We start from the raw sequence: 16,294 nt of genomic DNA on the forward strand, positions 1-16,294 counted from the left end.
CGCTGGACCCATCTTAAGTGGAATTTGGATTTGCAAAAAGGATGCTACAATGAGGTTCTGGTGTATTTTTTCTTTAAAAGAATAATTAACTGACAAGGGAAATGCAATAAGGGAATGGCCTACGATTTCACTACTATTTTAATTATATGAAATAGGAAAATACTTGTAAAGTAACTAACACTAGATTAATAATAAGAGGAAATCGATAGCATGATAACTATAAAAGAAGTATGAATGATTGTTGCAGTTTTTAGTGATTACTTAATTTGTAACACTGTCAAACTTCTAAATTAGAAACTTATCAACTAAGGTACATACTGGCCATTTCTTGTATATTCCAAGTTTTCACTAGGGAGATCATGTCAATGAGGTTTGTTTTTTTGTGTTTTTTAAAAGACACAACTGAAAAGGAAAAATTAGCTCAAATATTTAAAGTAATAAATTACTAATAATTTAATTCTTATACCTTACAGTCATAAGAAGCTTTAATTCTTCAAAAGCTCCAATTTGACCCTTGGGGAGTGTAAAGAATATCTGTATTCTAAAGCCAAAATTTAATTATATGGCTTCATGCCAACTGATCAAAAATAGTAGAGTTGTTCCTAAGTCAACCCTTACTATACCATTTGGCACACTAGTTTTTACCTTTTATATATACCCTTCGAAATACCCAGGCCAACATTTTTAATAAGTTGCATCCATATTAAGAGGTAACAAGTGCAAATGATCACATACTTAAGATATGATGCTTGGCTACTACAAAAGTAATTAAGGTTCTTTTATAGGAAAATGAGTTATTCATTACAGTAATGTTTTTGAAAAATTCCTGCACTACTACCAACATAAATTTATCCATCTCTAAGTCAAACAAGAACTTTGTGTGACGTAGTATCTCATGAAAATATTTTTGGAACAGTCTATGTTTAACTCAACATCAAGTTAATTGAGGAGCATCGGTGTACAAGATCCACAAATGGTCAGATTTTGAATAAAAACTTATTCCTCAATTGCTGCTCTCTGAATATAGCTAAAGGCAGCACTGATGTAATGTTCCTGAAAATCAAGATACAAATCCAAACTTTGGCAGTTTTATCAAAATGTCCTTCATAATTAGTACTTCACTAGCTCTCAAAAATCTTACTGCTTTGTGTAACATTTTCAATACAGAAATAAAATACTCTTCAAATAATACACTTTAAAAATGATTAAGTTTTGCAAAATTAAATAGCATAAATTAAGCATATTAACATTTTTTGTTTTTGTTTTGTTTTGTTTTTTTACAACATGAAATAACCAATTTAAGGAAAACTGTAATGGACTAACTAAAAAACCACGATGTCACAATGTGAGGCACATTTAAATCCTCACATAGTATTGACCTTACAAAACCTACTAAAATAGTTTAAAGTTCTGTTGACTCTATTGATACAAAAAAGAAATTGCAAAAATGCTTAAGACTATATAAGATTCATCAATTACACAGGCACTTCACATGTAAACAATCTACAGTACAACTGAAAATAGTTTGGCACCAACCTATAATACTAAAAGAATTTAATAGAATGCCAGAGTTCGTTTTTTTCCTACTCATTTTTTTCTAGAAAACTAAGAACAAAGATGAAAGAAGTTGTGTATAAACTAGAATTAGAAGTGTATTAAATAACTCAAATATAGAATTGTTTTAAATGGCTAAAAAAAGATTACCATTTTCCAGATGTTTACTAGTATGTTATGATGTAAAAAAATCAAACCTAATGTGATTATTAAATTGGATACATATTTTAAATTGAGTATCAATCTGCATTTTGAAAAATAACCAAGGTTATTAACTGATAGTAAAAAGAAAATTTGAATTCATCAAAAACTCTTATTAAATTAATCCAGTTTTCCCCCAAAAGAAGCTTGGGCAATTCAGTTTCAATTTGATGTTTTAATGTAATTTTTGTAAAAACCCTAAGGCTTGACCTAAGGCAAATGATTTTTGACTGGACATTTTTATTCATGAATTTGAGATATCTAAAATTGCTTCAAATAAATGAAACTACACACTTATAATTTTAAAAATGTTATCAAGCCATAGAAAGTTGAGATGCCTTGGTCGTAGGTAATTCAAGGAGGGCCTGAACCGTGACGCCAACTTTCACAAGACCTCGTTCTTCCAAAATATGATGAGGCAAACAGAGTCTTTCCTGGAAAAGAAAAAAAAAGATATTTGAACATTCAATATTTTGTGTGTGGTTAAACTTAAGTTGGAATCAGATTATTTTTTTCTTGTGTGTGTGTGTGTGCAGTGCTGGGGATGGAACCCGGGGCCTCACATATGTTGCCAAAGGCTCTACCACTGAGTTACATCCTCAACCCTCAGAATCAGATTTTTAAAGTATACTTTCTGTAAAACTTCAAGTAAAAAATGCACAATTCTGTTTTCTCTAGTAAATATTGTAATCTAATGTGTTTTGGTTCTTTTTTTTTTTTTAAAGAGAGAGTGAGAGACAGAGAGAGAGAGAGAGAGAGAGAGAGAGAGAGAGAGAGAGAGAATTTTTTTTTAATCTTTATTTTTTAGTTTTTCAGCGGGCACAACATCTTTGTTTGTATGTGGTGCTGAGGATCGAACCCGGGCCACACGCATGCCAGGCGAGCTACCACTTGAGCCACATCCCCAGCCCGTGTTTTGGTTCTTAACTTACACTAAGTAAAGGATTATAGAGGCTGGCCTTCTCTGAAATGCTATCACTTTACAACTAAACCTCTTTCTCTACACAGAAAATATCTGTAAAGGAAGAGGTCACCACTCCTGCATTTCTCATTCACTACTCAACCACTGCTATTTTACAGCTGCCTCTAAAGAATCTACCCACTAAAGTTACTCTAGTAAAAAAAAAAAAAAAAAAAAATCAGCAATGTCTTCTTAAATGTTAAATGTTCCACATGGCTACTTGACTGCTATATCATTTTGAGCCTTTAATTAATGCCTTTCTTGAAATCTTACCTCTTCCTTATGTTGTATGACCTCATTCTTTTTATTTCTTCAACTTTTCTGACAGCAAATTGTGCAATAGCTTTCATTAGCTTTCATCGATCCTATTCTAATATCCTAAATGCTTCCAAGGATTCTGTTGTCACTTTCTTCTCTTTTTACACTGTGTCCATTCCTTGGTATTTTCATTTATTCTCTTAGTTTTAATTATCCCTCATAATGACTTCCAAATCTTCATTTCCTCCCCAAATCTCTTTATCAAGCAAATGCCAACTAAACAGCCAAACATGTGTCCAGTAAACATATAAAAATCAATATGTCCACAACAGAACTACTTCTATTAAATTAGTTTATCCTTCTGTATTTTATATCTTGGTCAGTAAAAAACTATTCAATTTCTACCAATATAAACATAGGAATCATAATAGCTTTCCCTGTCTTCCTTACTCCCTTAATCTATTCATCAAATACCACTGATGATATCTTTAAAGAGTTCTCAAAAACTATGCTGTGCACAGAGGTACGTGCCTGTAATCTCAGAGACTTGGAAGGCTGAGGCAAGAAAATTGCAAGTTCAAGGCCAGCTTCAGCATTGTAGCAAGACCCTATCTCAGAATAAAAAATAAAAAGCATTGGAGGTGGAGCTCAGTGGTAACATGCCCCTGGGTTCAATCCCCTGTACTTCAAAACAAACAAAATAAATAAAAGAGTTCCCTAAAAACTATATTCTCATCTCCATTTTTATTGCTCCATTTAGTGTTTTCATGGTATTTTACATACTTATTCAAATCACCACTGAAGAGTATAATGAGGAAAGGAGAAATGTTTCAAATCAGGGACTTTAGTACCTACCTTAGAAACTAGAAAAAGAGCAAATTAAATCAATGCCAAATAGAAAGAAGGAAACAATGAAGATGACAGAGAAAAATGCTAGAAAGAAAAAAACAAATCAATGAAACCAAAATGTAGTTCATTGAGAAGAATTTAAAAAATTCATAAGCCTTTATATAAGCCAATCAGGAAAAAGAGAATTAGCAATATCAGTAATAACAAAAGTGACATCACAAGATATTCTACAAATACAATGATAGTAAGGAGATACTAGAAACAATGTTATAAGATAAATTTGACAAATTAGAAGAAATGGATAAATTCTCCGAAAAATAAAATATACTGAAACTCACACAAGGATAACCAGAATATATCTCTATCTGTAAAAGAAATTTAAACTGTAGTATAAAACATTTCCACAGGGGCTGGGAGTATAGCTCAGTTGGTAGAGTGCTTGCCTTGCGTGCATAAAGCCCTGGATTCAATGCCCAGCACCACAAAAAAAAAAAAAAAAAAAAAAAAAAAAAAGTTCCACAAAGAAAATCCCTGGCCTAGATAGACTATTCATAAATTTCATTAGATGAAAGAAATGATATCAATTCTGCCCAAATGTTTAAGAAAAATCAAGAGGAAAGGAATACACATTCCAGGAAGTTGGCACTACCTTAATACCAACAAAGACATTAAAAGAAAACTAAAAACCAGTATCCCTATAAACATACAAGCAAAAATCTAACAAAATTTTAACAAACTGATCCAATAATATAAAAAAGCAATAACAACATCAAGAACAAAACCCATCCCCTACTATCCCCCCTCCCCTTCCCTCCCATCATCCCCCTCTACCTCATCTGCTGTTGTTCAATTAAAGGTAGCAGAATACAACAGTCACTAATATGCCATTATGTAAAAATGTGAGTGTGTAAACGATGTGATTCTGCAATTTGTATTTGGGGTAAAAATGGGAGTTCATAACCCAATTGAGTCAAATGTATGAAAGAAGATATATCATGAGCTTTGTAATGTTTTGAACAACCAATAAAAAAAAGAAAACCACCATGATCAAGTGGGGTTTAATCTAAGAATGCAGGGTTGAACTAACATTTGAAAATCAATGAATGTGATTTATAATAGTAACAAACTAAAATGAAAATAACATGCTCACATCAGTTGATGAAGAAAAAGCATTTGATGAGTTCATTTATTCAGGGACGGGGTAGGGAGTTAGCAATGCTGGTGGAATGTGATGGATATCATTATCCAAAGTACATGTATGAAGACACAAATTGGTGTAAACATGCTTTATATACAACCAGAGGTATGAAAAATTGTGCTCTTTATGTGTAATATGAATTGTAATGCATTCCTCTGTCACTTATTTAAAAATAAAAGATAAAATAAAATAAAAAAGCATTTGATGAAATCCAAGATCCATTTGGTAAGAATTTTAGGAAACTAGGAATGTAAGAGTACTTCCTAAACCTCATACAGATCATCTGTGAAAATCTCACAGCTAACATCGTACTTAAGGGTGAAAGACTGAAATTGTCCTAAAAAAATCAGAAGACAAGGATGTCCATGTTTGCCATTTGTATTCAACATTGTGCTAGGATATCTGGCCAGGGTAATCAGAGAAGACAAGATAAGACAAGAAAAGACATTCAGATCAGAAAGAAAGAAGAAAAGCTGTTTCTATTCATAGAAAATATGAACAACCATATACAAAATTCTGTGAAATCTACAAAAAGCTACTAAAACTGATAGGTACATTTAGCAAGATTGTAAGATATAGATTAATATATAAAGACTGATTATATTTCTATATATTAGAAACAAAGAATGAGATATTAAATTACAACTGAACAATCACATACAACAGCATGCAAAATACGAAAGTATAAAATACTTCAGGACAAATACACAAGATCTATACAGTAAAAACTACAAAACATTGTTGAGGGAATTAAAGAATACCTTAGTAAGGATATACTTGGTGTAGGGAAAGACTCAATATTGTTATCATTCCACCTATGTTGTTCTATATGTTAAACACAACTTCTATAATAATCTAATTTTTTTAAATTTTTGTGTAGAAGTTGGCAAAATATTCTAGATTTATATGGAAATACAAAAGACCAAGAATAGCCAAAATAGCTATAAAAATGAAGAAGAAAGTTAGAGTGCTAATACTATTTGATTTTAAAATGTGTAGTAAGCAAGATGTTGTTTTACCAATGTACATATAGGGAAAAAAATGTCAATGGAACAAAATAAAGAATCCAGAAACAGACTCACAGATAAGTGGACAAATGATTTTTGATACAGAGGCAAAGGAAGATGAATGGAGAAAGAATAGATTTTTAAACAAATTTTGCAGGAAAAACTGAATGCAGGGAAACTCCTCAAACTCATGAAAGGGCATCTACAAAAAAAAAGCACAGTTGATATCATACTAAAAGATGAGAGATTAAATGCTTACAATCAAGAACAAAGTGGTGCATACCTGTAATCCCAGTGGCTCAAGAGGCTGAGGCAGGAGAATCACAAGTTCAAAGTCAGCCTCAGCAACTTACTGAGGGACTAAGCAACCTAGCGATCCCCTATCTCTAAATAAAATAGAAAAAAGGGCTGGGTATGTGGCTCAGTAGTTAAGTGCCTCTGGGTTAAATCCCTGGTACCAAAAAAAAAAAAAAAAATGTTGATAGGAAATAAACAATTGAGAGTCCTTACATTTATGGTCAACTAACTTCTGACAAGGGTACCAAGACAATTCAATGAGAGGAAGAAGAGTCTTATCAACAAATGGTGCTAGGAAAATAAACATCTGCATGTAAAAGAATGAATTTGGAACACTACCTCACACCATGCACAAAACTGTACTAAAAAAGGATCATAAACCTAAATGTTAAGCACAAAACGAAAACTTTTAGAAGAAAATATAGATGTAAATCTTCATGACCTTGAATTAAGTAATGTCTTCTTAGCTATACTATCAAAATCACAAGAAACAGAAGAAAAATGAATAAACTGTATCTCAACAAATAAAAAACTTTTGTGCTGCAAATGATAACACTAAGAAAGTGAAAAGACAAGCCACAGCATAGGAGAAAATAAATGCAAATCCTGTACCTCATAAGTGATTTGTATTTGGAATATATAAAGAATACTCATGACTCAATAACTATAAGATGAATAATCCAATTAATAAATGGATGCAGGTTTTGAATACAAATTTCTTTAATGAATATGCACAAATTATCAATAAGCCTATGAAAAGATGTTCAACATCATTTACTATTAGAAAAATGCAAATTGAAAATATAATGAGCTATTACTTTGTACCTGCTACAATAGCTAGGATAAAAAGGTAGACAGTAACCATTGTTGGTAAGGATGAAGAGAAATTAGAACCCTAACTCATTGCTGGTGGGTATGTAAAATGGTGCAGCCACTTTGGAAAACATTTTGGCAGTTCTTCAAAAAGACGAACATAGTTACCTTGACCTAGTAATTCCACTCCTAGGTTTATAACCAGGAGAACTGAAAATAAGTGTCCAAATGAAAACTTGTTCTTAGATGTTCACAGCAGCATTATTTATAATAAATGATGAGTGGTAACAACCCAAATGTCCACCAACTGACAAATGGACAAACAAAATGTGGTATCTGCATACAATGGAATACTACTCAGCATTAATAAGAAATGAAGTACTGTTTTATGCCACAACACAGAAACCCTGAAAACATTATACTAAGTGAAAAAAGTCAGACACAAAAGGCTCCATAATGTATGATTTCATTATATGTAATGTTCAGAATAAGCAAATACAAGGAGGCAGAACAGGAAGGGATAGTCAATGTGTAAGGGGTTTCTCTCTAGGGTAACAAAAATATTCTACACTTAGATTATTATGAATGTTGCCCAATTCTGTGACTATACTAAAAACCATTTAATTGTATGTTTTAAATCAACGAATGCTATGTATGTTAATTATATTTCAGGAAAGATGTTAAAAGAACAATCAATGCATGAGCCCAATCCCAGGCTGAAAAAAGAACTTTAGCTTTGACAATATGCAAGAATTAACTCAAAACTGATCATATACATAAAGCGTAAAACCTAAGATTATAAAACTTCTAGAAGTAAACAGGAGGAAATATTTGTTACTGTGGGTTATGCAAAGATTTCTTAGGTTTGAGAAAAAAAGATAATCCACTAAAAAAAGAAAACAAAAGACAAACTGTACTTCAAAACTTTAAAATGTCTGCTCTTTGAAAGACAGACAATCCAAAAACTAGGATACAGCATCTGCGAGTCACAGGTCTTATGAAGAACTTGGTCCATAATTTATGAAGAACAACCGAATTTTAAAAATAGATAATTATTGGGCTGGGACGTAGCTCAGTGGCAAAGCACCTGCCTTGCATTCACAAAGCCCTGGGTTCGACCCCCAGTTAAAAAAAAAAAAGAGAGAAAAATACATAAAATATTTAAAAAATCTATATTAAAAGGCAAGTTATAGTAAGTAATAATAATAGATAAAAGGTTAGAAAATACACTTCCAAAAAGAAGATACACAGATGGCAACTAAGTACTTGAAAAGATGATCAATACTGTTAGTCTTCAGGGAAGTGCAAATTAAAATTGTATCGGGAGGCCAATAAATACCTATTTACAATGACTAAAAACTTAAAAAGGTCAGTCATCCAGAAGTGGTGAGGATACGGAGAAAATGAAATTTCATATACTGCTGATAATACTGTGAAATGGTACAACTGGTTTAGAAGAGAATTTTGTACTTAAAATGTTAAGCACCTACTTACTAAAGGCTGCAGGTATTCCACTGCCAGGTATTTACTAAAAATTAAAGAATACAAATATCCACACAAAGACTTATACACAACTGTACACAGCAGCTTTATTTTTATAACCCCTAAAACTGGAAACAATCCCAATATCTACCAACAGGCCAATGGATCAACAAATTGTGAAATTCTACTCAGAAACAAAACAGAATGGCCTATTTAAATATGCAACAATACTGACATGTCTTAAAATAATCATGCCAAGTAAAAGAAAAAAAATCAACACATTGTATTAGTGCATTAATATAAAAACTCTAGAAAAATGCAAACTAATCTATTATGTTATAAGCCAATTAGTGGTTGCCTAGAGAAGGAAGGATTGCAGAGGGAGAGGAGGAAACTTTTGAGGATAATGGATATGTTCATTACTTTGATGGTGATGATGATTTCATGGTGTATGTATATATCAAAATTTATTAGGGCTGAGGATGATAGAGAGCTTGCCCAGCATGTGTGAGGCCTTGGGTTCAACATCCCAGCACCACATATCCCCAAAATGGATAAAATCATACACCTTATTTACATGTCCTTTATTTTACACCTATTATATCACAATAAGGATGTTGAAAACTAGAAAATATCCTAGAACAAAAAGAATTAAGTGAAAAAGATTGTATGTTACCACTTATGTGTTCATGGAAACAAAAATTCTTTTTTTTTTCTTTTTTTCTTTTTTTTTAAATTGGTTGTTCAAAACATTACAAAGGAAACAAAAATTCTTAAAATGAAAATGCAAAATAAGAAAATAAATGTAATAATAGCTGGAAAAAAACTGTCCTAAGTTTTCTATTTTCTCATTAAGAGTAAGGGCACAAAAAAGAATTAACCAAGATCTTTAAGAATTAAAAATTTAAGGGCCTGGGTATAGCTTAGTTAGTACAGTGCTTGCCTCACATGCACAAGGCCCTGGGTTCAATCCCCAGCACCACATCATACACACAGAAAAATAAATAAATAAATAAATATTTAAAACATCATATGTTAAGCATAGAAAAAAGGTAATAATAATTCCTGCATTACATATACACTACATTTGCTCCCTTGAAGAAAGAGGCTAAAATGGAATCCAAAGACTAGATTATGATGACACTGTTCAAAAGACCTAACAAGCATAATTGTGTTCTGTTTACAGTGTGATTTCCCTCACCAGTCAGTCATGTTAAGGTTGGGTTTGTAAAACTTTTTGTTTTAAATGCAACATTTTTATTAAACATTTTTGTAAATTAGGGTCTAATTTCCAATTTCCAACCTTAATTTCCAATATATATTTATAATACTGCTTTTGTAACAGACCAACACTCTGGAAAGACATATTTCACAGAATTGCTTTCACCTTCCCTCCCTAATCTTTTAGGGAGCCATCTTTTTTTTTTTAAGTTGTAGATGGACACAATATGTTTGTTTTACTTATTTCTTTATTATTTTTTTTAATGTGGTGCTGAGAATCAAACCCATGCCTCATACATGTGAGGCAAGCGCTCAACCCCTGAGCTATACAAACTTTTACATGGTAGTCTAAACTCCTGAAAGAGGCCTCTTAAATGTTTCCTCTCTCCTCAGCTTCTAGGAATTGACTTGCAGAAAGGCAATGCAGCTGTCTGAAAGGAAAATGGCAGGTTGAAGCCAGGATTCCTTTCAATGAGGAGGAAAACAGGAGCCCAGGAAAGAAAGACCTGCCCATTATCTCATGTGGCCTCCTTTTCCCCCATAAAAACTCTTCAGGCAGGCTGGGGATGTGGCTCAAGTGGTAGCCCTGGCATGTACGGGGCGCTGGGTTCGATCCTCAGCACCACATAAAAGTAAAATAAAGATGTTGTGTCCACCAAAAACTAAAAAATAAATATTAAAAAATTCTCTCTCTCTCAAAAAAAAAAAAAAAACTCTTTATGCCCTTGAGCCCTCTAAGAGAGATTTCAAGGGGGAAGGAATCCTCTCTGTCTTCTTCGGGGCTGACTTTGAATAAACCCGTTTCCTTCCACTAATTTTGGTCTCCCTAGTCTTTGGATGAGCATCGAACAATAGAACCTTAAATTCGGATAAAAATTTAATCATTAATTTTATAACACTGTAATTATTATGTGAAACACAAGCTAATTTCCACAAATTTCAAAGTTTGCCCTTGCAGATATTATCATACTAGGCACTAACATTTTCAATATAATTTTAAATAAAGCTTAAAATGCTGTTACACTAATGCCAATCTTCCAGTCAGAGGTCTATCCATTGATTAATAGAGGAATCTAAATGTTCCCCAGCAGGAAAAAAAAATGATAGTAGCATTGCCATTACAACCAAACTGTAATATGGCTACTTCGCATGGTTAGTTAACTTTTCCATAAGATAGCTGTTTTATAAATTGTTTTAAAAACAACTTGAAAACATTTTTTACACAACTTCTGCAATTATCTACAGCAACATAGTAAAAAGAAGGTACAGTAACAGCTGCTCCTTTCAAACTGAAAACTTATAACAATAGCTGAGTCAGCTATTACCATGATAACCTAGTTAAGCTATTTCTCCATCTCAACCGCCCAGAGGCAATACTCATGCTGATTAGGGAAGCTAAACAGAAACTGCCCGCCAAAGCCCTAGCTCCTGGCACCAGGATGCCAAAAGAACCTGAAAAAACAGATTTGTAACTCCACACAGTCCGGTGTATATGCATATCTCTGAGCTCCCTGCTTTTGTTCTTTTTTCCTATTCAATACTAAACTTCTATGTGTTCAGGGAAGGCAAATTAGCTGTGATCCCGGTTTATATGAAAATACAAATGAATTCATTTTTTATATCATTTTTCTCTTAATTGCAATATAGGTGGGCAACCAAATCCAGCCCACGGAACCCCCAGAGCCAAGCCTCTGGGTTGGGGGGGTGGGGATTAACACCAAGAGATAGTATCATTGTTCATATTTTGAAAACATTATTAAATGCTATTTTGAAGACTCTAATTTGCATGCAACAAATTAATATTTAAATAATCATTCTGTTGGATAAATAATTACCTGTGAGACACCCAACTTTTTACAAGCATCAAGAAAATTTTCTACATTTCTTCGACATTTTGCCATGCTCAGCTTGGGCTGTAAAGTAAGGTTGGGGGAAGAAAGGTTTATTTTCAAGCATTTTTTTACAGAACTTAACCAAAACTAAAATTTTAATTTATTGAGGTATAGTCTATTATTTAAAGACCATTATAGGAAGCTATATTTTCCTGTGATAAATAGAAAGCCCAGTGGTCCATTTTTAGAATATAGTATTTAGCCTTAATTGGATCCAATTGTAGCCATATTAATTTTAGCCCTTCCCTTTTCCCATCCCAATTTTAAAATTAGCTAATCATGTAGATTAGAACCCCCAGCTCCTCCAATCAAAAGCAAAGGGCAGCACTGCATTAAGGATAAAAACTGCCTGCCCAGGTGTGTATACTAGACAGGTTCTGGTAGCATGCCCTTCTGGTAGGAGTAAATGCCTTGTCCACCCACTTTTGAGCACTGGTGTTTGATTTCTTGTGGCACCTCAGTATTTCTAACATTCCTTTGGAGAACTATAGACAAAACTTACCACTGCTGGTGATGGTACATGAATACTAGCTACAGAGCGTGGCCTTATATGATTGGCTAAATGGCAAAGGACAACCCCATCCATCAGTGCAGCTCCAATGTCATCAGGCAAAATAACTTTTAACCTGGATTCAAGATTCTATAAAGAAATGGATACAAATCAGATATTTTACCTAAGCATATATTAAATATTTATATTACTAATTGTTATTTAATCAAAAAATTTTCAAGAACATTGAAAATAAACCCATATACCTCACTAATTTTTCTAAGTTAAACCCATTTCTATAAAGCAAGTCTTTTTTTTTTTTTTTTTTGTCTTTTTTGGAACTGGAGGTCAAACCCAGGGCTTTGCAAGTGCAAGGCAGACGCTTTGCCACTGAGCTACATCCCAGCCCTAAAGCAAGTCTTAAAGGTCAATCTGACTTACATTGCGAAGTTGTCTTATTTGCTCTCGTTCTTCCCTTAAGTGTTCCATCTTTCTTCTCATTGTAAATCCTGGATCTGCAGCCCCATATTCCTGGCGAGATGAGCGGCTAAAAGCTTTATAAAAACAGAAATTTACCAACTTATTTCAAAGCTAATTAAAGGAAAAACCACTGATGGAGAAAGAAGCATGACAAAAAGAATCAGTACAAAATTACATAAATCACTATGACTTATTAATACATTCAAAATATTTTCCAAGTGTATCTTTGAATACCACCTATATAACTGAAAGCAACAGAGAACAAAAGTATAATGATTTCTATCACCGACACATGTTCTTACTTAAACATGTTATTAGAAACTTATGATCCAGGTTAAATATGAATACTGAATATATGTCAACCTTTATCTTTAAAGAAAAAAAGGAAATTATTTTTGAAAGTCAATATAGTTATTCAGGAATAAAAACTATAATTCAATACCTTGCCAAATAACATGGATCCATTTTCTTTTGGGTTTGCCAAATGTGAAAAGATCTCTTTTTAAAAAACTATAATATAATGGAGTGTTATAATTTCAAACAGTGTTTGGTCTGCTGGCAGAGGGGGTCATTCTAACAGCAGTCACAGCATAGTAGAAATAAGACTGCAGTATATCTAAGCCAAAGAGCTGAGGTTTCAGGAGCTTGAAGGTAAAGAGGAAGAAAGAAATGAGAATGGGAATTGGAAAGACAAGTTTAAGAGAAAATCACTTTTAGGAGAGGGGAAAGAATCTATGGTATAATTAAAACTATGGATATTGCAAATGGATATTATATGGATATTACAAAGCTGGGATATTACAACTTGAAACATAACCAGTTAATTTGATTTAAAGAATATATATTTACCTGATCTAGGCTTTAAGCCAAAGGGACCATGTGAAAAGCCATCAGTTCTGTCATATTCCTAAAAACAGAAAACAAATAAAACCCCTTTTCTTTCAAATAATCAAGATGCTTATTCATATCCATTCCAATTTGAAGAATTATATATTTTTTCCATGACAAGTGGAAAAAAGAAAGGCAACTTGCATTTCAATTTAAGCTGATTTTACTTTTAAAAGGTCAATAAATACTTGCTAGCTGACCAGCCTACATATGCCTTTAAATACTGTCTCACAGTATGAGGAAAAAGAAATTATTGACCAAAGTATATAAATAGATATTATTTTTTGAAAAAAGGAACCAAATTAAAGTCTCTAAAATAGTGAAGTATGCTTCAATGAAGAGATATGTGAATTTACCAACTCAGTATCTATGTGTTTTTTGTTTGTTTGTTTGTTTTTGTGGTACTGGGGAGAGAACCCAGGGGCCCTATGCCACTGAGCTGCATCCTTAGCCCTTTTATTTTATTTTACTTTTTTTTTGGGGGGGGTACTGGGGATCAAACTCAGAGCTTTGTGTAGGCAAGGAAAGCACTCTACCAACTGAGCTATATCTCCAGCACCTTATTCCACATTTTTTACTGGTGCATTATAGTTATGCACAATGGTGGGATTTGTTGTTACATATTCATACATGCATACGATATAAAATATAATTTGGCCACTATCTCTCCCCTGCACTTTCCTCCTTCCTCCCCTTCTCTCACCCTCTAGTTCCTTTCTTTTATTCTACTGATTTTATTTTTTGTTTTGGGACAGGCTCTTGCTAAGCTGTGGAGGCTGGTCTCGAACTTGTGATCCTCCTCCTCAGTCCCTGGGACCAATCTTCATATTTACATTAACAGGAGCTACAGAATGATTGAGGATGATAAATTATTATCTGCTCTATTTGAATGCATTATTTTAAAGTGCTTCTATATACTGTGGTATGCTGGGAAAATATATGTGTTATATTAAACAAATCTGAACTTTGAGTCAGAAAGCTCAGGCTCTGTCTTAAACACACTTAATTTTTCTGTGATGGATTTTTTATCTTTCAAATGAAATTTCTATGAAGAATAAATAAGGTAACTGTTAGGTAGAACTTGACATAGGCAACACCATTTTGAAACATACTCCATCTTAGAACAAGAGTCACCTCACAGTCACTGTGGCCTGACCTTAAACTCCAGACATACTCCATCATCATGAAAAGAAACCACAAACATTCCGTCATCATACAAAAGAAAATTGTTAGCTGAAATCCTGAAAACACCTGGTCTGACAAGGAACAGTGACCACCTCAAAGAATGGAGGTGTCCACCATAAGGACCCTTCCCTACCCTTCCCTGTCCAACCCCTAGCAACAGCCTAATCCCTTCACTCCTTCCCCTATATCCACCCCAGGCTGTAAGTAGAAGAGGGGTCGCAGCCTCCACTGGGCCACCCTCTGCGGGTTTATCCCAAACAAACCTGTATTACTGTTGAGCCACCTCTCATCTCTTTATTTCCTTTATTCCTTTTTTCCTTACAGCAAATACATGAAAGTACTTTGTAAATTATGAAGGGATAAAATAATGTAATCTTATTACATTATTAGTGGCAACTTATTTAATTTGTACAACTCTGGGAAGTAGGCAGGGCCTAGGCTCTAATCACTATTCTGCCATTTATTGATCATGCTTTTTGGGAAAATTATCTGTCTCTTCAGCTATAAAATGATGAAGATGACACCTAGTCATGGGACTAATTTTAGGTTCAAACATATTAGTAACACTTTGCTAAAACACTACACTAATTAGTTTTACCATTTCCTTCCTTCTTTTTTCTTCTTCTTCCCCCACCCCCCTCCTCTACTGAGGATTGAACCCATGGACATTCTACCACTGAGCCACATCTCCAGCCCTTTTATTTTTTTATTTTGAGAAAGGGCCTTGCTAAATTGCTGAGGGTGGCCTTGAACCTGTGGTTCTCCTGCTTCAGCTTCTTGAATCACTGGGATTACAGGTATTTGCCACTGGGCCTAGCCTGCCATTTTCTTTTCACATAAAATTGAAACAATTGGAATTCTGTAGATTATTTGAATCTTCTGTCAATTAACATGATATGCAATTCAAGTTGAATGTTAGTTGATCTACGAAAACACATGCTTATCACTCTATCCATCCATACTTACTATTTGTCTTCATTTTTTGGTTAAATTGTTATGAATACCTTGCAAAAAATTCACTTATCTAAATGCAGCAAAAATATATTATAAAAGCAATATAACTTATCTGAGAAAATTGGCACTAATAGTCTTCCCTGTGAGCACCGACCTTAAAATCATAAAGCAGCTAGGCAACAAGGACTAATCACTTACTCCTTATAAATTAAAAGATTTACAAAAGTATGTGACCAAGATTAATTCTAGAATATCCTAATTTAAAGTATTTTTTAAACACACATAAACCATTTTACCTTCCATACAAATAATTTAGAATTGTATTTATAAAACTCATGCCCAGCAAGTCTATATAAAAGTTTTATAATGCAAATCACCCAAAACAATAGACAGAGAATCCTGGCTCTCTAGAACAGTAATGCCACTTATATAGAATGAAATACTTATTCAGTTAATTCGGACCATCCAAACATTTAGATGATATCCTGAACTCACCAAATGAATGCATATTTTTCTATTTAATACTGCCAATACACTTTAGAACACTAAGGTAATCTGAATAGA

General features: G+C 33.3%; 1 protein-coding gene across 6 annotated transcripts in view; it reads right to left on the bottom strand.

The window, feature by feature from the left end:
• The window catches only part of LRCH2 (leucine rich repeats and calponin homology domain containing 2), a 114,756-nt gene that overhangs the window by 540 nt on the left and 97,922 nt on the right, over positions 1 to 16,294 (bottom strand). For 4 of the 6 annotated variants that reach the window (XM_081278059.1, XM_081278058.1, XM_081278057.1 and 1 more), the window contains 5 exons: positions 13,553 to 13,610; positions 12,665 to 12,777; positions 12,236 to 12,373; positions 11,677 to 11,754; positions 1 to 2,189 (listed from right to left, as the gene is read on the bottom strand). The exon at positions 1 to 2,189 is cut by the window's left edge and continues 540 nt beyond it. In XM_081278059.1, the coding sequence (XP_081134185.1) occupies positions 2,070 to 2,189; positions 11,677 to 11,754; positions 12,236 to 12,373; positions 12,665 to 12,777; positions 13,553 to 13,610 (507 nt within the window). In that variant the 3' untranslated portion in view covers positions 1 to 2,069. Of the gene's footprint in view, positions 2,190 to 11,676; positions 11,755 to 12,235; positions 12,374 to 12,664; positions 12,778 to 13,552; positions 13,611 to 14,597; positions 14,637 to 16,294 lie in introns of all 6 variants that reach the window. The other 2 variants (XM_081278056.1, XM_081278054.1) reach the window with 1 other exon arrangement.

This window comes from Spermophilus citellus (genome assembly GCF_964194105.1).
Source record: "Spermophilus citellus genome assembly, chromosome: X".
In the NCBI taxonomy this organism is placed as follows: domain Eukaryota; kingdom Metazoa; phylum Chordata; class Mammalia; order Rodentia; family Sciuridae; genus Spermophilus; species Spermophilus citellus.